This window comes from Primulina eburnea, chromosome 6, assembly GCF_022965805.1.
Source record: "Primulina eburnea isolate SZY01 chromosome 6, ASM2296580v1, whole genome shotgun sequence".
Lineage (NCBI taxonomy): Eukaryota > Viridiplantae > Streptophyta > Magnoliopsida > Lamiales > Gesneriaceae > Primulina > Primulina eburnea.
Genome location: NC_133106.1, coordinates 9858151 through 9884405, shown reverse-complemented (window position 1 = coordinate 9884405; position 26255 = coordinate 9858151). Strand labels below are relative to the sequence as shown.

The following is a 26255-nucleotide window of genomic DNA, read 5'->3' as shown; positions in this document are numbered from 1 at the left end:
TCAAGATGATAAATTTCTATTCTCCATAATATCTTCAACAATCATAAGATATATACACCAAAATATTTCATTCAATTATCTCATTCTCTCCAAAATGTTCAAATCAATATTTTAAATTTTTTGTCAAAATAATTTCAAAAACTAATCAACCAAAAATAACATTTAAAGATCTTCACATTTAGCTTATTTTTTGAAAATCATAAAGTAGTCAAGAAATTAAAAATATCATGACTTTATCTCTTTTGGACAAATATAAACCAATGTTCATAAATCAAACCAAGAGTTTTTTAAAATCAATATTCTCCTATCTTCGTGAGGGATACAATGCTACTCCATAATGTTAGCTTGTGTATTTTCAAACATGCATCATATCATTACCTTCAAAAACCAAACTCCAAATCAACATCATAAAAATAATGCACCGGCTCTGATATCACTTGTTGATCTGATTTTCTCTTGTTAACCTTAGTTTTCATAATTAGAATAATTAAAAAAAATAAAACTGAAAGCAAAATAAGAACATGAGCGATTTTAATAGGATTCACTCCAACTGACCTACATCTACCACGCCGAGCTATCAAGCGATTCCATTAAATATAAACGGTTACAATCATACAAAGACTTGTTCAAATAAAAGACTTTATATTTTTTTAATACTGTCTCTGAGTAGAACACATTCAGTATAGCTCACTTGAAGAGCGTCACTCGTCTTTAACTCCACCTTGATCAAAGTACCTTCAAATTGTGGATTGTTCTCTCCTGAGAACTTTACCGAGCTATCAAGCGATTCCATTAAATATAAACGGTTACAATCATACAAAGACTTGTTCAAATAAAAGACTTTATATTTTTTTAATACTGTCTCTGAGTAGAACACATTCAGTATAGTTCACTTGAAGAGCGTCACTCGTCTTTAACTCCACCTTGATCAAACTACCTTCAAATTGTGGATTGTTCTCTCCTGAGAACTTTACTTTCCTCTCCCGAGGAATGAATCATGAAGCTCAAAATATGTATATGCTACTATCAATTGAAAAGCTTTCAAAACATAATGCTGATGTGGAATTATCAGTAGTTTGTCTCAACAGATGTCACGATATAGAATAGACAATTTCAATTTGGTTTGTTAATTTCGCACCCAACCAACCTCACAAGTTTACAACATAAAATATGTTCTATGCAAGAAATATCGCTCTCTCTCAAGAACTCATGTTTTTCTCCCGAAATTTGTTTGAATGAATATAGTGTATAAAAACAACAAGAAACAATCAACAAACCGCTCTGAAGATTAACAATGGCAGCACATCGGCCTACCTTAGCACAAATGGTCATCCTCGACAATCTTCATAATGAATTAACACTACTTTATATAAAAGAAATCATCATATCAAAGATAGGCATTATATTTTCAGAGCTTGCACTATATCTTCTCATATTAATCAAAATAATATTTTTCTATATCTTCATAATATCTTCAACAGTTACAAGATATATACAACAAAATATTTCTTTCAGTTATGTCCAAAATCTTTAAATCAATATTATAAATTTCCTTTCAAAATAATCGCAAAAATTCAACCAAATGAGTAGGTCTCTCGTGAGACAGTTTCACATATCTTTATTCGTGAGGCAAGTCAACTCTACTCATACTGTTCATATTTAACATAAAAAGTAATATTTTTGGCATAAAAAATAATTTTTTTCATGGGTTACCCAAATAGAATATACGTCTCAAAAATTGATCCGTGAAACCGTCTCACAAGAGTTTTTAAAATAACACCTAAAAGTGATAATGATATCAGAGGTTGGTGGAGAGATCGACCATAGCTATCTACTGGTCGGTCCTTGAAGTTGCCTTTCTTTATCTGGGAAATTTATTTCAATTGCTTAATTAGCTTTGGTTCGTTAAATTTCACGTGTTATTTAATCTAATACAAAGATGTCGATTTCCACCGTATATTTCAGTAGTTTCATTTTCGTTTGGCAATCAAGAAAATTAGGGAGGTTAGAACCAACAACCGAAGATTATTAATTCCCTAATCTTCCAACAACTGCTTTATTTTTAAGTAAACAAAAAGATTTGCAAATATTTGACTCGAATGATATTTATCTAGTTAAACAAAATGCTTCCTTAAAAACATATAATATATAAATACACATTTTTTTCTAGCTACTTTTACAAAACAAGAGATAAGACATGACTTTGCATAGAATAGAATAGAGTACATGAATGCCCCATCCATCTAGTAAATAATGTAGTATCTAAAAATCTATGAACCTAACTAATCCAACTTTAAGCTTTTCTTATTTTTCAAACTTTACAACACAAACATCACTATCAATATTTCCAATAATAATCATTCCTCATCATCAAGCAACACTGATGATTCTATGTCCACCACTTCCATTAAAGCGAAAGCCGCCACACGTCGTCCAGATTGCGGTGGCGGGGGATGCGGCGGAGATTGTCTGTTGGATGGAGCCAGAGAGATAAATTAAGTGACAATGATGGAGGGGTGGTCAAGGGGGGTGGTGGCTTTATTTAGGTCTAATTTCGCCATTTTCGAAGATGGTGGGAGGGGTAAAATGGGGATTGGCATGAGGGGCCTTGGCGAATTGTTGAGCTGTAGCAGTGAGAAATTTTCAATCGAACTTTTCTCAATCGGTACAATCAAATTAGGTTTTATCGACAATGGGAAAGAGGGTGAAACTGGGAATTTCTCAAGATGTTTGGTTACATTTTCTTGAGGCAGGATTGGTGGGGTTTCGAGATGAATTTGATCTTCAATTGTTGAACTCAAAACCTGTTAGAAAGTGATAATAAACGTCAACATTTTCGATAGAAACTGAAAAAAATACTGTACAAACACGTAATGGATAGACAAAGAAGTCCACCAATGTTATGCTTTCCTGACTGGAACAAGCCCTACATTAGACGTCAGTACTTGATGTGTTTGGTTTCCCGATTCTTCTAATTTTGAGGACCATTACAAAATGTGGTCGATTTTCCTAAATATATATTTAATCAAATAATTTGTGACTGACTAGACGATATCGAGTGGAATAATGATAATAATAACACGAGTAAGTCTCCAGTGAGACGGTCTCACGAATCTTTATATGTGAGACGGGTCAACCCTATCAATATTCACAATAAAAAGTAATACTCTTAACATAAAAAATAATTTTTTTTATGGATAACCCAAATAAGAGATCCGTCACACAAAATACGACCTGTGAGACCGTCTCAAACAAGTTTTTGCCTAATAACACACCGACTCGAGTGAGAACATAAAAATTTGAATAGATGGTACAACTGAAAACACGATTGCTATATCAGGAGAAACGCTTTTTTATTCTATGGTCGGATCGTTTTGAATGTTAGTAGGTGGTGATTTTATTAATGAAACATATATTTTAATCGATAAAAAAAATTTATAATCGATAAATAGAATAAGGTAACGTCATACTGCGTCGGTGGTGATGTCAAAGAGGCTCGATCTCCGGCGGCGCCTGTTGTGGTTGTTCCGGCGGAGGAAGTACTTCTGTGCGTGGCTGGCAACCTGTGTGGGCGTTCGTGTCTTCACAAAGTTCCTTGAAATCCCTCTCCAATCACCTTTCCCTACTTTCTGCAGTCCTAGTAGGAATAGCTTGTGCTCTTCCTCACTCCAAGCCACACCTGATTCGGAATGAACCAAGAAAAACTAAAACATTATTTATTTCATGATCATCTCATGCTTGCAAGAAATTCAATCACCAAAGTTTTTAAACTCGAGATTCCTACTATGATAAAGCATTAACAATCGGAAAAGACAAAACATGATCGTCGGGAAGTTAACGTGCTACGATCGACTTGCCTCTCTTACGGTGGTGGCTCCGGTGGACGATGTCGTCGGAAACATAACCGTCGGCGATGACATCATGAGCACTGTTGGAGTCCTGCGCATGCTCATATTGAGCTAAGTTATTGGTGCTGGCGCTCTTCCTAAACGATCCTTCCACAACCCTCACGCCGAATAGCATGAACCCTTTACCGCCGTCGCCGCTGAGCTCTGAACATGTTCTTGAGTTTTGGTCATCGTTCCCCACCGACTGGGATGCCATAGCTGCGAGCTTTTGGCCGGGAAGGAATAAAAGGAGATTTAATGAAGTTACGGGAGCTTTAGTTTATGCACGTAGGGACGAGGGGTTTGTGTTCTTTAATTTTTTTAGTGTCCAATGAGATTTTGCTATTTTGTCAAAACAATTTGGTAAATGATTGGGAAATACTCGAGTGTTATACATCCATGGAGGACTTTCGTTAGAAATAATGGCCGCCCACATACATAATCATTCCCTATTTTTTTATTATATGTATTTTATCAATTTTAATTCTTGGTATTGATATTTTGTGTTTTTAGACTATTAATTTATATTTTTTATTTTAGATATTTTTCGACGAAATGGTGACAGTCCATGTCAAAATAAAAAAATTAGTACACCACTTTATTTCGTGGAATCATTCAACAATCCGACAAAAATGACTAAAATTGAAACAAAAATACATTTTTTTACGGTGAAAAATTCTTGTAATTTATTGAATAAAAGTCAGATCCTTGATTACAAGATTAATCGGCCAAAAAAGAAAATCTCCACACTTCCAAACAAATGGGGAAGGGGAGGAACATGCAAAAAAAGCAATAGAATGTGCAACATGATTTGCAGTCCGACGAACATGCCTAAGAGAAGGGCTCCCTAGAAGAGACAGTAGACCACGGATTTCAGACGCTAGGGCCCCAGTGTAACTACGATTCTCTTCTACACCAATGACTGCTTGCACGGCGAGGAGAGAATCAGAGGTAATAAGATGAATCCTGATTGTTAATTGTCCCACATCGGTAGGATAAATAACCTGGGAGTTGCATATATTGGCTTGGACAATCCTCCCCCCTTGAGCTAGCTTTTGGGGTTGAGTTAGGTCCAAGTTCCAATCTTAACATGGTATCAGAGCCTGGGTTACACCGTTATGTGTTGTTGGACTGCCTAATTAGGCCACCCGTTCTGCCCATAATTGGGTCATTTGTAAACTCCACGCTCCAGATGTTCATTTCTGGGCGTGATAAGGGTGTTTTAATTGTCTCACATCGGTAGGATAAATAACCTGGGAGTTGCATATATTGGCTTGGACAATCCTCTCCCTTGAGCTAGCTTTTGGGGTTGATCAGTTAGGTCCAAGTTCCGATCTTAACACTGATGTTATGATCCCTTGAAATGTTAACACCAACTAGAATAGCTAGTAGTTCAGCAAAAGTAATCGAGGAAGGCTTCTCAATCTTCTGACCAAAGACAAGAATCGGTTGTCCCTCATGGTTCCTGATAATCCCACCAAGAGCATATCTATTGGTACCTTCATTAAAAGCTACATCAACATCTAGGCGTAGAGTATTCACCAGGGCAGCACTCCAGGATCTAGGAGAGCAAATTGAATACTGCGATGAGGCAAGCCTTAGGGCTTGGCATGCCGATTGAAAGTGTGCCAGACGGCAAAAAATACATATTAATAGACTACAATTGTAAATCGAGGAGAATATGAACGTTCTTTAATGTTAAAAAGTTGTATAGTATTTATATTCATATACATTTTAGGGCAAAAACTTGTGTGAGACGTTCTCACGGGTCGTAATTTTTTAGATGAATCTCTTAATTATTTGGTTCTTTCATGAAAAACTATTACTTTTTATGCTAAGAGTATTACATTTTATTGTGAATATCGGTAGGATTGATCTGTCTTAAAGATAAATATTTGTGAAATCCTCTCACAAGAGATCTACTCACATTTTAGTGAGCGGTGATGAATAAAGTGCCAACATGAATAATAAGTCAAGTAACATATATTAAAAATTATATCATTGAAGTTCCTAATTAAGAAATTACGCATTAGGATGAATTTGGTTTGACAAAAACAATTATATAGATTTGGGATATAAATCTCCCATAAGAAAGAAAATAAATTATTATTAATTCTTTGTGGAGGCATTTAGAGAAAAATCATAATATTCCCTTTGTATCAACAAAATATTTTTTTTTAAAAAAAAGGTCCAATTAACAATAAAGTAGCAAAGCATTATCAATTCATTACCCAATTCTGGATTTTGACACGTATTTAAGAAAGGCGCAATTGCTTACATGCAGTGTTTTAAAACAGGTAGCGGCCATCCACCCCTAGAATCTAAGCGTTTTGGTGGGTTTTTTTTTTTTTTACTTTAATGTTAAATTTTTAATTTATCTTAATATGTATCTAATAAAATTTTTATTTGATTTAAACTCAAAATCAATGACATATTTTTCCTTTTTATCTGATACAAAGTGATTGAAAAACAAGATAAACTTTTTTGAAAAAAAAAATTAGAAATTCTATATACTAAATTAAGTAGTAGTCTACGCGGCCGATTTTTTGATAGTGCTCAGAAACATCGATTTTCTTAAAATATAGGCAATGGATGATTGTATAGCGCCTAGATGTCGTCTAGACAACGCTTTTTAGAACTTGCTTATATTAATTTGTTCGTAGAGTATGAATCAAGAATTGGATATTTGCATAATAGATGTGATATAGACATTTTGTTCATATAAAAATAAAATAAAGGGATATGTGCACTATAAATGTGGACAAAAACTTGTGTGAGACAGTCTCACGGGTCATATTTGTGAGACGGATCTCTTATTTGGATCACCCATGAAAAGATATTATTTTTTATACTAAAAATACTATTTTTTTATTGTGAAAATGAGTAGGGTTGACCCGTCTCACGGATTATGACCCGTGAGACGGTCTCACATTAGACTTACTCATAAATGTGATTTGAGGTGTAATTTTTTAAAATACAGTTTTAAAATATATATATATATATATAGAGGGTGGTTACCCTGCACCCAAGGGTGCAGGGTAACCGTGGGCGACAGCTGAGCTGGCGCCCACATGTGCATTTTCTTTTTCTTTAAACAACGTTTGGCGACGGTTTTCCCGATTCCGTCGCTACTAGCGACGGAATATGAAAAACCGTCGCTAAACGTCTAATTTTTTTAAAAAAAGTCGGACAGAGGGGAACAGAGGGACATTCACAAAATCGATTCTCCCGTCCAACCTACCGCCCACAACACAGAAAAGTTTGGAGAAACACAACACAGAAAAGTGAGGTTCAACTGAAGGCAAATCTGGAGATCTCGTGCAAGGTTTTTCCGTACACCTCAAATCCGAAGATAACTCGATGTTGTCAGAAAATTTCTCACTGCCGGTAGAATTTGTGCGAGAATGTGTTAGAAAACCTCGGGTATAAAAATATGTGCGTGAATATAAATCGAAGTTGTTAGAAATAAAAATTTGGTTCGATGTATGTGTGAACGTAAGTGCGGCTCAAATAAAAATTTTTCCGTGCGCCTCAAAAGCACAGTTTGCTTGAAACCTCACAATTTTATGAATTAAAAGGAATTTAAAAGCTCGAGTTTCTCTCAAACTTTTCTGTGTTGTGGGGCGGTAGGTTGGACGGGAGAATCGATTTTGTGAACGTCCCTCTGTCCCCCTCTGTCCGGTTTTTTTTAAAAAAATTAGACGTTTAGCGACGGTTTGTTACATTCCATCGCTATTGGCGACGGAGGCTTAAAAACCGTCGTTGAACGTTGTTTTTTTTAAAAAAAGAAAATGCACATGTGGGCGACAGCTGTGCATTTTCTTATATATATATATATATATATATATATATATATATATATATATATTTTGATATCCTGCACATCTACCGTGCACATCTTTGTAGGCACCGATGAGGTGTCACTCACCCATTGGATGCACAATTTTTCTATATTTCATCACATCCAATAGGTGAGGGCCACCTCATCGATGCTCACAAAGATGTGCACGGTAGATGTGCAGGATATCAAAATTATATATATACATATATATATGTGAGGGTTGTTACCCTGCACCCAAGGGTGCAGGGTAACCGTGGGCGACAGCTGAGCTGGCGCACAGCTGTCGCCCACATGTGCATTTTCTTTTTTTAAAAAAAAACAACGTTTAGCGACGGTTTTTAAGCCTCCGTCGCCAATAGCGACGGCTTATAACAAACCGTCGCTAAACGTCTAATTTTTTTAAAAAAAACCGGACAGAGGGGGACAGAGCGGTGTTCACAAAATCGATTCTCCCGTCCAACCTACCGCCCCACAACACAGAAAAGTTTGAGAGAAACTCGAGCTTTTAAATTCCTTTTTATTCATAAAATTGTGAGGTTTCAAGCAAACTGTGCTTTTGAGGCGCACGTAAAAAATTTTATTTGAGCCGCACTTACATTCACACATACATCGAACCAAATTTTTATTTTTAACAACTTCGATTTACATTCACGCACATATTTTTATACCCGAGGTTTTCTAACACATTCACGCACAAATTCTACCGGCAGTGAGAAATTTTCCGACAACATCGAGTTACCTTCGGATTTGAGGCGCACGGAAAAACCTTGCACCAGATCTCCAGATTTGCCTTCAGTTGAACCTCACTTTTCTGTGTTGTGTTTCTCTCAAACTTTTCTGTGTTGTGGGCGGTAGGTTGGACGGGAGAATCGATTTTGTGAATGTCCCTCTGTTCCCCTCTGTCCGACTTTTTTTAAAAAAATTAGACGTTTAGCGACGGTTTTTCATATTCCGTCGCTAGTAGCGACGGAATCGACGGTGCAGGGTAACAACCCTCTATATATAAAAGAAATGGATGGTGGAGAAGAAGGAGGTTCTCCATCGTCGAAATGGCATATTCTTGCAATGTATTTCGAGAACCTTTTGTCTGTATTGCTTTGTTTATTCACGATTAGTGGTGGGTGGGATGTGTGAGGATAATAGCTACTACGACCCCACTCATCACTCTTCCACTCAATTCTTCTTCTTTCCTCTTCTTAACTTCGAAAATTATTTTTTATTTTATTTTTGGTTTTTTTAGGTCTATTTTCTTTTAATTATTTTCTAACAATATAAATAAAACCTAAAATATATAATTTTTTCTTTTATCTCAAAAAAAAATTACTATAGTTATTTGACTAAACAAATCTTATCTGATAATTGATTTTGACGCACCTATATGCATGGTTCCGTATATATATAAATTATATTAAAAATAAAAACTTTGGAGATGATTTTTGAAAAGAATATTTTATTCTTTTATTGATTTTTGCTGAATTGAAAATATCAATTTAGAATTTTTTCTTATGAAATCTTGTTTGATTTATTTGTAGATAATAAGATCTTAGTTGATTTATATCTAGATATTATAGGATTTATTTTTAATATGATTTTTATCTCCAAGATAGTTTATCCTTATTAAAAAGAATTTTATATCTAATGAAAATCTTATTTTCATATTTTATAGGATTTTTTTTATGGAAATATTTTTAGGTCAAACATTGGATATATATACATAGAGAATGGACGGCCACAATGGGGTGGAAGAGAGAGAGAGTTGGACGACAGAGCTTTTCACAGAGAATAAATTACAAGAGTCCAACATATATTTGCTCTACAGTTTTTATGTAATCGGGTGATCACTTTATTGTGTAGATGCTAAAGTTTTCTGTGATCGGGTGATCACTTTTGCAAAGGCACAGTTGCTGGAGGTTTTTGGGAGTACACGTAAAGGTCGGTAGAAAAGTTCTTGCTTAGAAGAAAAATACGAGAGCCGAGCCTATTTTGATGAGACGTTTTAGTGTGATCGGGTGATCACTTTGCAGCACAGGAGAGCTGCTAGAGTTTTCTCTGAACACACTCATAGTTCATAGTTGAAGATTTTCGTGTTAATAGATTGTGTGATTGATTCACATATTTACCGTGTTGCTGATTGGTGTCGACAACACTCAAGAACACTGACGCAGAGTGTTGATCGAGTGTTCTTTTATTTGCTTTGCTCATTGGTGTTGACTACACTCATAAACAACACTGACGCAGAGTGTTGATCAAATAGTGTTCTTTTATTTGCTTTAAGCAACTTCGGTTTATGCATCTTTTATTTGTTTTAAGCAACTTCGGTTTATGCATCTAGTTTTTATGTGGTTTATTTTGATGTATTTTTAGTTACTTGGAGTGTCAAGGAATTTGGTTTTGTTATTCTCAATAGTATTGTTTTGTGTAAACGATTTATATATTTTCTAGTGAATTTTTGTCATAAAGCATCGCACAAATATTCGTACTTGTGCATAATTTAAATTTGGTGTTTATTTATTAAAAGTTTACATGCATGTTAAATAATTAATTTCTGCTACATTTTATGTGCTGGTGTTGCCGACACCCGAACATAACACTAAGATACATACAATAAGATTAACGTATTATTTTAAAATCTATAATTAATGTACATAAACATGAATTTGCATTAAAAAAATATTGATAATGATGTGCGATGTAAACATATAGAAAAAGTAAAAAAAAAAAAGGTGAGATAGCGATATGGTCTTTGTTTCAAGGATGAGAAAGAGTCGTCGGAGGAAAGAAACAAATGCTACCGGACCTATTCTCTATAATTTAATTCAGAAGGATAATACGAGTATTTTATAAATTTAAATTTATATTTTTATTATTAATAAATTTAAAATAAGTCAGAGAAATATTTCATTTCTTAAATGAAACAAAATGTAAAATAACACATGTTTATGAAATATGATATCTTTATTTGGTAGCACCATATATAGAAAATGACAAAAACTTATGTGAGACGATCTCACAAGTCGTATTTTGTGAGACAGATCTCTTATTTGGGTAATCTATGAAAAAATATTACTTTTTTAAGTTAAGAATATTAATTTTTATTGTGAATATCGGTATGATTGACTCATCTTACAGATAAAAATTCATGAGACCGTCTCACAAGATACGTACTCATAAAAATTTTAATTCTTCTTTAACTAAGAAATTTACATGAAAAACCAATCATAAAAAATATTGTTTCGCCATTTAATTTCCTACATAATTGGTTTTTTTATATAAATAATTAAAAAAAAAAATTCAAAATTAATGTGTGTGGTGGAGTTTTGCCCATTATGAGTGGGGCACTACAAATTAATTTGCAGTGTCCGCCAAAATAGGTAGAGGACGCTGCGGTGTCCTCTGCTGCTAGCAGGTATCCGCTGGTAGCTTTTTAAATTTTTTTTAATTATTATTTTTTATTTAAAACTTTGACATATATCTTTTTTAAGAAAATGAGACTTAAGACAACAAGTCAAAAATGAGAGACGGAAATTTCAATAATTTAAAAGATATATCACCTTAAAACGGTGAACCGATCATTTTTTTAAAAAATATTTATGTGTAAAATTTTGGGTAATTTTTCTTTCTGAAAAGGAAGTGTTTGGGCTAAAAATAATTAATTATGAAGCCCATATTAATCACAAGCCCAATTAAATTATATAGGCCCGTTAAGTGGGGCGGATTGATTTCTATCGGTTCAAAAGCTGGTCACAGAGCACCAAAAGAGAGAAGAACGTGGGAGATGGAGATCGTGGGATGAAAATAAAAGGACGTGAATCATGGGGGAGTGAGAAAACTGCACAACAGTCGGAAGAAAAAGACATTGGCAAACGCAACAACGACACACACACAATTCAACTCTACAGACAAATCTACAAAATACTCTCTGCTAAAAATTCAATATTCAAGCATTAGTTTTTAAGCGTTCCAGCATATTTCTAGCATTCTCTCGTTTCACATTTCAATGACTTTATATTTATATGTTTCTGTCTTGTAAATTCCTACGGTTTATTGAAAATATAAACAATGTCAGGCGTTTATTTCTCAAATTCCAATATTTTTCTTCATTTTAGCGTTATAGTTGTTTTAGGAGATTAGAATCGACGGTCAAATTTAGAATTCACTTTCGTTTGTTTTTAGAAGTTAGATTTTTATCATTTCACACAAATCGGTGCATTTTCGCACCTGGCACGCCCGCAACACCTAATATTGTGCAAACATATTTTTGGCACGCCCAGTGGGACCATCACTATGCCGCCAAGAAGGAAAGAAAACGTCAATCAGGACAGTGGGGAGTCTCTGGCTAATCAAGAGGGAACTCAGGTTCCACAGCCAGAGCAACCTACTGTTGAACCACAGGCTGAAGAAGTAGATCTGCTGCAGATTCCTATTACATATGATCAAGTTTCAGACAGAGTGGTGGAAGAGTTGACCGCCATAAAGATTGAAGAGATCTCAGTGGCATTATCTAAAGTCATGTCTGATTGTTAAAGACTCTACTGAGTAAACCGAACCAGACTACCCGAGGGGAGCAAAATATCACTGTCAAAGAGACTGGTCAGGGAAGTAACCAAGTCCATGAGTTCAACCAGGGAGTTGGAAACTCAAGGGCTGGCGATCCTCGCCGCCCGGAATTTACTCTCCCAAATCAACCAGAAAAAAGGTATACACCACCTCACAAGAGAGAAGAAAGCCTAGGAGGGAGGGCTCAGCCATATCCACGTGCTCATGGAGTGGGGAGCTCGAAACAACCAAGTACTCAAGTGTACAGCGTGACCAATCCTCTATACCAACCGGGAGCGTATGAAGATATGTCACACATGGATTATCAATGTGGCACCCTATCTTGAAACTAGACCTCAAGGAATGCCACACTCTCTAATAATACCTCATAAGAGATTTATGTCTCTTTAGAAGTATCACAGGCAGTAATAAGAACTATCAAAGAACTTTATTAGCGGAAGCGAGACGTAAAATACTAGTAAATTACGATAAAGTTTTACATGTCCAAACAACATAGATGGTAATAGTGATAATGACATAAACATTTCAAACAAACTGACTCATAGACTAAATGACTTATTATGCTTTCCAGCAATTTATTCCAGACAACAACTGGCGGATCATACATCGACATTTCTTTCTTTATCCAAATCCTGGTTACCTGGCTCTGGAAATTACAATAGATAAAGAAAAATAGAGAGGTTAAGTCTTTAAGGACTTAGTGAGAATTAAATGAAGGTAAATATGATACTCAAATTTGAAAGAATGATACAATAGACAAAAGAATCAACATTCGGTTATATGAATACACCAAAATAATGGTAGTAAAGAATAACGAGCCAAGTGAACTAATATACCCGGATCAAAGTCACGTTGTTCAATGGACTCAATCTCCAGACCAAAGTCCGTTGTCCAAGGCTCTGTTTTGGTCAATCACCTTATCATTCAGTCATTCATTCATTTATTCGATGATTAACCAAAACCTCATTCAGTAGAAGCTTGATAAGAATCACATTTAGTATGATATTACACTGAGAATGTTACAATGAAGCATTCACTCATTTCAGAAAGGTAGTACCGTCATGAATAAGCAGTCAGTAAGATAAAAAAAAAGGACATTCAGAATGGGACATATTTCATATGCATCAACGCGATTCAAAGATACAAAATTTATGCATATGCGTAAGAAATCAATAATCAGAGTGAATATCGTTAAAGAATATAAATCATATCATAATTTCCAGGTCAAATGCCAAAGGCTATATAGGAAGAACGATAAAGAATTTCCTCACCTTGAGACTTACTATAGATGAGAGGGAGAGTTCCAAGTTCAAGTCAATCCTATTGACCAATGTGATTATCATTAGTATAGTAAACACTTTTGGATATAGATTATCCCTAAATAATAAAGAATCTAACTTTATAAAATTTATTTATTGACTAAAAGTTCATAAAAATTATTTTATTTATTTATTTAATTATTTTCTAATAGTCAAAACTATCTTTAAAATTTACAATAATTAATATTTGACTCCAAAAATTAAAATATTTCCTATAACAACTCTAAATATAATAATAACTGAAAAATTCAAAATAGGCGATATTTGAAATTATTTTATCATTAATCGATATATATAACATTTAATATATAACTCACAAAAATCATAATAATTAACTTGTGAGTCGAAAAATTATAAAACTTCATAGCTACTTCTAATGATATATTTTTCAAGTATTGAAAGCTATGAACTTTTATACAAAGGTTTATATGATCATATAGATAGTATATCATATCCGAAAATCATAGTATTTCTCTTAGTAAATGCAATACTCATCCAAAAATTACGAAACTTGTACAGTAGCCTAGAATCATACAGATCATGCTTCGAAAAATATAATTTTTGTTTTTCGCCGGCGCGTGGGGTACACGCGCCGGTTCCGGCGGCGCGTGGCCGTCTTCCGGCCACCACGCGGGGCCACCCTTTTTCCAGAAGACGTAAAATTTGATTTCCTACAACTCTTATGTTATAAGTTTCCTGAAATTCTTAGCCGAAACGTGCCAGAAAAGGAAAAACTAGTAAAACTCACACCCCGACTTCGGCTGCCGGAACACACTATTTCCGAGGCCGATTCCGGGAAACCAAAGACATGAATGAGAAGTATGACATGCAATGAACAACTTTCGTATTTAAACTAAGGTGAAATATGGTCAAGAAAAGTACGAAATATGGGAGCGAAAACAGTACCTGAAAAACGAGTTTTCTGACACTATTCCCTTCCCGGACAGTAGCGATTTATGAATTTTAACGAAAAATCGGTTGATGATTTTTCGACACCTCCTTTTGTGAAATGTTTCTGGGTATTGTGAGAGTGTTGTGGAATTTTTATAGAATATTTGGAAGGGTTTTGGGTATGTAAAGATATTTTTGGCCCATTTTCTCTATTTTTTGAGCTATAAACTCTCACCACTCCACCCTATACTAGACCCACTCCTTAAACTCGAAAATTCAGGCTGAGAACTCTTGAAATTCCTGAAGTGAAGGGTTCATTTTATAGGCAATGATCAAGCCTTATCTCCAATCTATGATGAACAAATCTTGATCACCGGTTGGGCAAGAAGGGAGGTGGTGTGTTGGTTAAGCAACTATGATGATGGTATGTAGGTATGTATGCATGTGTGAATGTATATAAATAATATATTAGTTATTCATTTTATTTTATTATATATAAATATTTAATTATATAATAATTAATAAATTTTAGTAATAAAATATAATATATCATATACCATTTAAGTTATGGGGTGCTACAATCTCCCCACCTTCAAGGAATCTGGTCTCCAGATTCGAATAGCTCTGGGTATTGTTGCCTAATATCCTCTTCTTTCTCCCAAGTGGCTTCCTCAATGTTTTGGTTCCTCCAGAGTACTTTGACGAGTTGAACTTGTTTATTGCGAAGTTCTTTGATTCTTTGGTCGAGTATCCGAACAGGTTGTTCTTCGTATGTCAAATCTCCTTCTAGGGTTAACTGTGCAGGGTCCTCTATGGGTGTTGAGTCAGCGAAGCATTTTCTTAATTGGGATACATGAAACACATTATGTATTCCAGACAGTGTCTTAGGTAGCTGGAGTTGGTAGGCTGCAGGTCCTATTCTTTTCAGAATTTCAAAGGGACCTACGAATCGAGGTTGTAACTTTCCCTTTTTTCCTGCCCTTCGGATTCCTTTCCTGGGAGATATTTTGAGGAGTACTTGATCTCCCACAGCAAATACTAAGTCCTTTCTTCTTTTGTCGGCATAGCTCTTTTGTCGACTTTGAGCTGATTGTATCCTTTGCTTGATGACTTGTACTTTATCAATTGCCTCTTGTATAATATCTGGCGATATGGAACGAGTTTTCCCATCTTTGGTGCACCGCCATTCTTCAAGATCCCAGTTCAGAGGGGAACGACATTTTCGTCCATATAAAGCTTCATAAGGAGCCATTTGAATTGTAGCCTGGTAGCTATTATTATATGCAAATTCTATAAGGGGTAGATGGTTTCCCCAGCGGTCTCCAAAATCTAAAATACAGGTGCGGAGCATATCTTCCAAGGTCTGGATAGTTCTTTCAGATTGTCCGTCTGTCTCAGGGTGTGATGATGTGCTGAAATTCAACTTTGTCCCAAGGCATTCCTGAAGCTTCTTCCACAATCTGGAGGTAAATTTTGGATCTCGGTCTGAAACAATTGTTGAGGGTATCCCATGCAAACGAATGATTTCTTTTTGGTATAGACCAGCTAGTTTTTCCACTCCATATTTACTACTCACTGGAATGAAGTGAGCGGATTTTGTTAACCGGTCCACCACAACCCAGATACTATCAAAGCCTCCTTTCATAAGAGGTAACCCTAACACAAAATCCATGGTTACATGATCCCATTTCCACTCAGGAATGGGGAGAGGTTGTAAAAGTCCTGATGGTCTTTGATGTTCTGCCTTCACCAATTGACATGTAAGGCATTTCTTTACGAAATCTGCAACATCTCGTTTCATGCCTTTCCACCAAAAGTTTTGTTTCAAGTCTTGGTACATTTTGGCTCCTCCGGGATGGTTGGTGAATCGAGATCTATGAGCTTCTTCCAAAACTTCCTCTTTTAATGAGACGGGCACACAAATTCGTTTACGATAGCAAAATATACCCTGAGGGTTGGTGATGAAATCAGAATTCCTTTGATCTCTTTCAGCATAATTACATCGGGATCAATGTCCTGACTTTGCTTGATTCTGGTGTTGAATTCTGGTTCGACTCTTAGTCCTGCTAGATGACCACGTGAAAGTATGTGTAACAAGTTTTTTGACTTGACTTGGTTAGTTTCTCTTCCTCTAAGATGGGCTATACTGGCTCTACTCAAAGCATCTGCCACCACGTTGGCCTTCCCTGGATGGTATAGTATAGAGCAATCATAATCTTCTAGGAATTCCATCCACCGACGTTGCCTCATATTTAACTCCTTTTGAGTAAATAAATACTTCAAACTCTTGTGGTCAGTATAGATGTCAAAGGTCGCACCGTATAAATAGTGCCGCCATTTTGCTAGGGCAAAAACTATTGCACCCAACTCCAAATCATGAGTCGGATAGTTATTCTCATGAATCTTTAACTTCCTTGAAGCATAGGCAACGACCTTCCCATTTTGCATCAATACACAGCCCAATCCTTCTTTGGAAGCATCTGTGAAAACCGTGAACCCTTCTGTTCCTTCTGGTAGGGTTAAGACTGGGGCGCTAGTAAGCATCTTTTTTAATTCCTAAAAGCTTTCTTCACACCTTTGGTTCCATTGGAACAAATTATCTTTGCGAGTAAGTTGGGTTAGTGGAGCTGAAATTTTTGCAAAGTCTTGGATGAATCTTCGATAATATCCTGCTAGGCCAAGAAAGCTTCGAACTTCAGTTACATTGCATGGTTGCTTCCACTGCATTATTGCATCTATCTTAGTAGGATCTACTTCAAGACCATTCCCGGAAATTATATGGCCCAAGAATGTCACCTTATCCAACCAGAACTCACATTTGCTGAGCTTAGCATACAACTGATTTTCCTTTAGTGTTTGGAGAACTGTCCTAAGATGATGTGCATGCTCTTCCTTGCTTTTGGAGTAAACAAGGATGTCGTCAATGAAAATGACTACGAATTTGTCTAAATAGGGTTGGAAGACTCGGTGCATCAAATCCATGAAAGCAGCTGGGGCATTTGTCAATCCGAACGGCATCACTAAAAATTCGTAGTGACCATACCGAGTGTTAAAAGCAGTCTTGGGTATATCCTCTTGTCGGATCCGCAGTTGATAGTATCCTTGCCTTAGGTCCAACTTCGAATAAACTTTGGATCCTTGAAGAGCATCGAATAGTTCGTCAATACGCGGTAGTGGATATTTGTTCTTTACAGTGACATTATTTAGATCTCGATAATCGATGCATAGTCTTAAGGTGCCATCTTTCTTTTTCACAAATAACACCGGGGCTCCCCAAGGTGATGTGCTGGGTTGTATGTATTTTCTGTCAACAAGCTCTTGTAATTGGATCTTCAATTCTTTTAATTCTGCAGGTGCCATTCGGTATGGGGTCTTGGACTTGGGCATAGCTCCGGGTGATAGCTCGATGGAGAACTCAACCTCTCTTTGCGGGGGCAAGGAATTTATTTCTTCCGGAAAAACTTCGAGAAAGTTGTGAACAACAGAGATTTCAGATACCTTAAGTTGATCATGTGGCTTGTTGATTAAATATGCTAGAAATCCTTTCCCTCCTTTTTTTAATTATAGTCTGGGCTTCTTTGGCAGATATTGATGTTATGGGGAAAGACTCCTCCTTGTGGTTTCCAAATTTTCTGTTTCCCAAATTTGAGAGTTTTACCTTTTTGGAGTAACAATCTAATTGTGCCTGATGTCTAAACAACCAATCCATCCCTAATATGACATCATAACCTTGAATAGGGAGCTCAATTAAATCGGCCATATATGTTTCCCCATCAATTTCTAGAGGACAGTCTTTGTAAAGAACTTCACTAATTAACTTATCTCCCATTGGTGAACTAACTTCCAGGATATATGGTAGCTTTACAGATGGTGTCTCTAGATGGTGAACAAAAGTGCTAGAAACAAAGGAGTGTGTCGCTCCAGGATCAAATAAAACTTTTCCAGTTTTTGAAAGAAGAAGAATTGTACCTTCAACTACAGCAGTGGGATCGATATCGTCTTCATTTCCTGTGAGGGCAAAAACTCTGGCTGGAATCTTCCGCTTTTGAGCAGTTGGAGCTGGTAAAGGCCGAGATTTTTGTGGACATTCTTGAATACGGTGTTGATCACTTCCACAAACCAAGCATTTCCCATTCTTTCTCCAGCATTTGTCTTCGTTGTGATTAGCTAACCCACAGTATCCACATCTTTGCTTGTTAGTTCCTCCTTGAAAATTTTGTTTTGATGGTCCTTCTTTCTTGCCTTGCTGAATCTCGTTTCCATATCTCCTCTTCTTTTGGTTATTTTCAGGGAAATTGGGGTTACGCGATCTTTTTTCTTCTTCTTCTCTCTTAAGGAGTGTTTTGATTTCCGATTCCACTCGTAGATCTTGGTTGACTGCGATATTATAATCGGTTACTTCAGAGGATAGCGTTGACCAACGGATCTCTAATTTTAACCCTTCAACGAACTTTCTCGTCTTCCTTGGCTCGTCTTCCATGAATTAAGGGGCATAGTGGATTAAGCGGTGAAACTCAGCCTCGTACTGAGCTACTGTCATAGATCCTTGAACCAGGTCCATAAACTCCCTTTCTCGAGCGTTTCGTACAACTTGGGTAATATATTTTCCTTCGAATTCTTTTGTGAAGTTCTCCCATGTTCTGGGGGTATTGTTTCGGTTCCACTGATGATCTGTGACTCTCCACCAATTGTATGCAGCATCCTCGAATTGGTAGGTAGATAGATTTATTTTTTGTTCATTGGAGAAGTTATGAACGGAAAATATCTTTTTGATCTTGGTCAGCCAAGACTCAGCTTGGGTTGCATCTGGGGTCCCTTGGAACCTTGGAGGATTGAATCGAAGGAAACGTTCAAAGGTCCGATCGCCCGTATCCTGGTTCCTTGGTGGATTCTGGCAATACTGAAAGAATTGTTGCATCATTTCGAGTATATGGTGAGGATTAGGTTCTTCTTGTGGTATGCGCTCCTCTCTACGCTGATGATTTTGCTCTTCTTGGCTCCTTGCTTGGTTGCTTCCATTCGAAGATGCCATGAAGTTGCTATAGTAGGAATTTTCTTTCATAAATAAGAATTTGTGCCATAACAGTTTAAGCTAATCAATAACACATACCATGATATAATTATCATACCACAAAAGCAGTCATCATATATAGAGAAAATCGATAACTACTAAAGAGTTTACCATCCAGTCAGAAAAGCTATCACGTCAAGTAATTTTCTAGACCTACCGATATGAGATATCATTAATTGATAAAAACAAAAGGTGATGATTTTTTTTTTTTTAAAACATTTCTAGGTAACCTATCCTAGCCTGATGCGGCTCTGATACCACCTCTGTGGCACCTATCTTGAAACTAGACCTCAAGGAATGCCACACTCCCTAATAATACCTCATAAGAGATTTATGTCTCTTTAGAAGTATCACAGGCAGTAATAAGAACTATCAAAGAACTTTATTAGCGGAAGCGAGACGTAAAATACTAGTAAATTACGATAAAGTTTTACATGTCCAAACAACATAGATGGTAATAGTGATAATGACATAAACATTTCAAACAAACTGACTCATAGACTAAATGACTTATTATGCTTTCCAGCAATTTATTCCAGACAACAACTGGCGGATCATACATCGACATTTCTTTCTTTATCCAAATCCTGGTTACCTGGCTCTGGAAATTACAATAGATAAAGAAAAATAGAGAGGTTAAGTCTTTAAGGACTTAGTGAGAATTAAATGAAGGTAAATATGATACTCAAATTTGAAAGAATGATACAATAGACAAAAGAATCAACATTCGGTTATATGAATACACCAAAATAATGGTAGTAAAGAATAACGAGCCAAGTGAATTAATATACCCGGACCAAAGTCACGTTGTTCAATGGACTCAATCTCCAGACCAAAGTCCGTTGTCCAAGGCTCTGTTTTGGTCAATCACCTTATCATTCAGTCATTCATTCATTTATTCGATGATTAACCAAAACCTCATTCAGTAGAAGCTTGATAAGAATCACATTTAGTATGATATTACACTGAGAATGTTACAATGAAGCATTCACTCATTTCAGAAAGGTAGTACCGTCATGAATAAGCAGTCAGTAAGATAAAAAAAAAGGACATTCAGAATGGGACATATTTCATATGCATCAACGCGATTCAAAGATACAAAATTTATGCATATGCGTAAGAAATCAATAATCAGAGTGAATATCGTTAAAGAATATAAATCATATCATAATTTCCAGGCCAAATGCCAAAGGCTATATAGGAAGAACGATAAAGAATTTCCTCACCTTGAGACTTACTATAGATGAGAGGGAGAGTTCCAAGTTCAAGTCAATCCTATTGACCAATGTGATTATCATTAGTATAGTAAACACTTTTGGATATAGATTATCCCTAAATAATAAAGAATCTAACTTTATAAAATTTATTTATTGACTAAAAGTTCATAAAAATTATTTTATTTATTTATTTAATTATTTTCTAATAGTCAAAACTATCTTTAAAATTTACAATAATTAATATTTGACTCCAAAAATTAAAATATTTCCTATAACAACTCTAAATATAATAATAACTGAAAAATTCAAAATAGGCGATATTTGAAATTATTTTATCATTAATCGATATATATAACATTTAATATATAACTCACAAAAATCATAATAATTAACTTGTGAGTCGAAAAATTATAAAACTTCATAGCTACTTCTAATGATATATTTTTCAAGTATTGAAAGCTATGAACTTTTATACAAAGGTTTATATGATCATATAGATAGTATATCATATCCGAAAATCATAGTATTTCTCTTTAAAAATTCACAGTAAATGCAATACTCATCCAAAAATTACGAAACTTGTACAGTAGCCTAGAATCATACAGATCATGCTTCGAAAAATATAATTTTCGTTTTTCGCCGGCGCGTGGGGTACACGCGCCGGTTCCGGCGGCGCGTGGCCGTCTTCCGGCCACCACGCGCGGCCACCCTTTTTCCAGAAGACGTAAAATTTGATTTCCTACAACTCTTATGTTATAAGTTTCCTGAAATTCTTAGCCGAAACGTGCCAGAAAAGGAAAAACTAGTAAAACTCACACCCCGACTTCGGCTGCCGGAACACACTATTTCCGAGGCCGATTCCGGGAAACCAAAGACATGAATGAGAAGTATGACATGCAATGAACAACTTTCGTATTTAAACTAAGGTGAAATATGGTCAAGAAAAGTACGAAATATGGGAGCGAAAACAGTACCTGAAAAACGAGTTTTCTGGCACTATTCCCTTCCCGGACAGTAGCGATTTATGAATTTTAACGAAAAATCGGTTGATGATTTTTCGACACCTCCTTTTGTGAAATGTTTCTGGATATTGTGAGAGTGTTGTGGAATTTTTATAGAATATTTGGAAGGGTTTTGGGTATGTAAAGATATTTTTGGCCCATTTTCTCTACTTTTTGAGCTATAAACTCTCACCACTCCACCCTATACTAGACCCACTCCTTAAACTCGAAAATTCAGGCTGAGAACTCTTGAAATTCCTGAAGTGAAGGGTTCATTTTATAGGCAATGATCAAGCCTTATCTCCAATCTATGATGAACAAATCTTGATCACCGGTTGGGCAAGAAGGGAGGTGGTGTGTTGGTTAAGCAACTATGATGATGGTATGTAGGTATGTATGCATGTGTGAATGTATATAAATAATATATTAGTTATTCATTTTATTTTATTATATATAAATATTTAATTATATAATAATTAATAAATTTTAGTAATAAAATATAATATATCATATACCATTTAAGTTATGGGGTGCTACAATCAAGGAGTAGACGTGGGCTTCCAAGGAGGTAATTTTGGTTTAAATGCAGGGTTCCAGGCTCGGGGGGCAAATTACTACCATCACCAACTCCCCGCTCGGAACATGCACGGGATTGATCCAGAAATGGTGAAAGAAGCTGTTCAAGAGCTGTATGGGCCGGCCTTGAAACAAATTGGCCGCCCAGAGTTCCACAAACCCTATCCAGACTACATTGACGTGAATAACCCGTACCCAAGGGGTTATAGAGTTCATGATTTCAGTTTATTCTCCGGGGAGGATGGGCAGTCCAGCATGGAACACATAGCCAGATTCACCATCCAGTGCGGGGAATTAGCCAACTTGGAGAACTTCAACAATCTAAAGTTGCGGCTATTCCCGAATTCCCTCACTGGGACTGCATTCGCCTGGTATGCCTCACTCCCCAGAAATTCAGTAATGAGTTGGCAAGAGATGGAAAGGCAATTTCACATTCAATTCTATAGAACAGAGCCTGAAGTGTGCATTGAGGACTTATCCAGAGTCACTCAAAAGAAAGGAGAGTCTGTGGAATATTTCATAGACAGGTTCAAGAAGATGAAGAATAGGTGCAAGGTGTTCCTACCGGAGACCGAGTTCGTGAAGATGGCACAAAAGGGGCTAGATTTTGAATTGAGGAAGAAATTCCAGGGAATGGAGTTCAGGGATTTCTTCGAGCTAGCTGCCAAAGTGGCTGAATATGAAGAACTATTGCGGGAAGAGTCGTACAAGAAGAAAACTACTATGGGGTCTTATTATCAGGAGGTGGAAGAGGTGGCATTGGCAGAGATGCAATCGGCCGGGTCTTGCACAGTTCCGCTGCAAAAAAAGAAGCCAACAGAGAAGAACAACTCTCAACTCCCCAAAGACATGCAGTATACATTCGATGTATCAAAGACCGAAGAAGTTTTCGACTTTTTGGTGAAAGAAAAGTTCATCACATTCCCGCCTGATCACAAGATGCCACCTACAGAAGAGCTGAAGGGACGAGAGTATTGTAAATACCACAACTCCTATAATCATGCCACCAAATCTTGTTGGGCGTTCAAGAACATTTTGCAAGATAGAATTAATAAGGGAGTTGTGAAATTCCCCAACAAACAAGAGTCTATGGCGGTGGATGATGATCCTTTTCCTCCGGTAGCTTTGGTTCATGTGAATGTGACAGATTTGAGGGATCTTCTCAATGAGAAAAGAAGCCGATCCTTTGCAGTGAAAGACCGGGTAATCAAGAAATACTGGATTCCAAAGGGTCAATTGTTTGAAGCTCATGGAAGACATAGTGCCGATCAAATACGAACAGTTCAACCGCGTTTTCCCAGAAATGTTGGTGAATCCGCGGCCTTTAGGCCGAGGAATCAACATTTCCTTGAAAGACCGATGGTGGAAAAACAAAGGTTTAGAGGGGAGTCATCTTGCAATCATCGCCAAAGGTATTCGGACAGGAGAAATGCTTATGAATTTGAGTCACGAAGGGTGGAAACTAGAAAATTATCAGCCGATCAAGGCAGAGAACGGCGTTCATATGAAATCACAAAAGGAAAAATGATTGAGAACAGTGGAGTAAAGCCGAGATACGTTCTTCCAGCCAGAGGGGAGTTCAGTGAGTCTTGGAGGGTGTCCCAACACAAAAAGTTCCCTAGGCCACCGACTAGGACACAAAAGAGACGATTACTGAGAGAAAGAGCTCTTGCAAGAAGAGAGGAGTCCGCTAAGTTAAAAAATGAATCCACAATTGATGTTCCAGTTTCCAGGGAGCCAGTGGGGAGTAAATCCAAGTTTGGAAGATCGGCTACCGAAGATAAGTTTGTTGAAGATGATGATGATTTGTTAAGCGAAGAGGATGATCAAGCAAGAAAAACAATTAATTTTTGCATTGGAGAATTTCACATCACTGTGGATTGTGCCACAGGAGTAGTGATACTACCCGAGAGATTCAAAATGATGGAAGAAGAATGGGGAGTTGATGCCCCATGAATCATCGCAAGAAGAAAATCAGGCAAATACACTCCCTGAAGGGAGTTCAAGAGTGATTATCAAGGAAGATCGCCCGAATAAGCCTAAACAAGTGATACTTGAAAAGCCTACACCGGCCATGACCAAGCACATAAGGCCGTTGTACATCAAAGCCCACTTGAATGGGAAGCCAGTGTCCAGGGTGTTGATTGACAATGGTTCAGCTGTGAATGTTCTTCCCGTAAGAATGTTGAAAGGTTTGGGCAAAAATGAAGAAGACTTGATTCCTTCAGAAGTTTCGGTTGCTGCATTTACAGGGAAAACTACCAAGACCATTGGGGTACTCCCCGCTGATGTTACTGTGGGGAGTATGTCATCTTTATGTGCATTCTTTGTGGTAAACTCCTCCGCCAACTTCCAAGCGTTGTTAGGCAGAGATTGGATCCATGCAAACCAGTGCATACCATCCTCAATGCACCAACTGTTATTATTTTGGAAAGGGGATGATGTGGAGGTTGTAGAAGCTGATGGACAGCCGTTTCAAACAAGTGCAAGTGCAGTTGAGGCTAGATATTACAATGGAGATTTTGGGCCCATCAAAATCCGTGGCAATAGCAAGAGAGAAAATCCACTGTACATGCAAACACCAACTCCAAGCTCGGTGTTGGAAAGGATCATCAAACCTACTGTTATCGTGCCGTCTAGGCCGATAATTCAGCCGCTGATTGAGGAGATTGATGATTGATTCGAACCAAAAAGAAAAAGAGGTAGCTGCAACCTCTATATGGAAGGCACATGTGCAGCAAGTACTGGATAAACTAAAGGAAGAGGAAGCATGGGACACTTATGGAACCGAAGTTGTCCAAGAAGAAGAATACGAAGATGATGAGCTCCAAGTCGATGAGTTGTTGATGGCGCCATCTCAAATGGAAGATGGCCAACATGAAGTTCAAGACCCATTGGAAGAGATTAACTTGGGGGAGCTTGAGAATCCAAAAGTGGTATATGTGAGTAAGCTACTGGAAGAGCAAAGCAAAACTTGATCAGCATGTTGAAGGAATACAGAGATTGTTTTGCATGGAGCTATGATGACATGCCAGGGTTGGACCGAAAATTGGTCGAACACCGACTTCCACTTAAAGAAGGTTTCAAACCGTTTCAACAGCCATCTCGTCGTATGTCAAAAGAAGTTGAATTGAAAGTGAAAGAGGAAGCTGAGAAATTGTTAAAGGCCAAGTTTATAAAGCCAATCCGATATACCGAATGGCTTTCAAACATTGTGCCAGTAATGAAAAAGAATGGCAAGGTCAGAATATGCATCGACTTCCGAGACTTGAACTGTGCAACTCCCAAGGATGTGTATGTAATGCATATACCTGATATGTTGATTGATTCAGTGGCTAGACATGAGCTGTTATCTTTCATGGATGGGTTCTCTGGCTACAACCAAATCAAAATAGCAGAAAGTGATACTCACAAAACTACATTCAGATGCCCAGGAGCTGTTGGTACGTTTGAATGGCTTGTTATGCCATTTGGGCTAAAAAACGCAGGAGCCACGTATCAAAGGGCTATGAACTCGATCTTTCATGATATGATAGGAAATCATATTGAAGTGTATATAGACGATATTGTGGTGAAATCTAAACAAGCTGCTGATCACATTGAACACTTGAGGAAAAGCTTCCAAAGAATGAGGAAACATGAGTTGAAGTTAAATCCATTGAAATGTGCCTTTGGTGTGAAAGCAGGAAACTTTCTGGGATTTCTTGTACATCAGAGGGGAGTTGAAGTGGATAAGAACAAAGCCAAAGCTATTATGGAAGCAAATCCACCTAGAAACAAGAAAGAATTGCAACGCTTCCTTGGGCAAGTGAATTACTTGAGGCGTTTTATCTCTATCCTTGCAGGGAAGACAAAGGAGTTTTCACAGCTGTTGAAGCTCAAAGACAGCGGAGAG

The 26255-nt window shown here is 36.9% G+C and overlaps 1 protein-coding gene and 1 pseudogene across 1 annotated transcript; one reads left to right on the top strand and one right to left on the bottom strand.

The window, feature by feature from the left end:
* Positions 1-2103: 2103 nt before the first annotated feature.
* On the bottom strand, positions 2104-4242 carry LOC140833811 (transcription factor MYB1R1-like; annotated as a pseudogene).
* An 8061-nt stretch (positions 4243-12303) lies between these two features.
* On the top strand, positions 12304-24338 carry LOC140833334 (uncharacterized). Its single transcript, XM_073197708.1, has 2 exons — positions 12304-12594; positions 22329-24338. Exon 2 carries the CDS (start codon positions 22427-22429, stop codon positions 24314-24316), a length of 1890 nt encoding a protein of 629 aa, XP_073053809.1. The 5' UTR covers positions 12304-12594; positions 22329-22426; the 3' UTR covers positions 24317-24338.
* The last annotated feature ends 1917 nt before the right edge of the window (positions 24339-26255 follow it).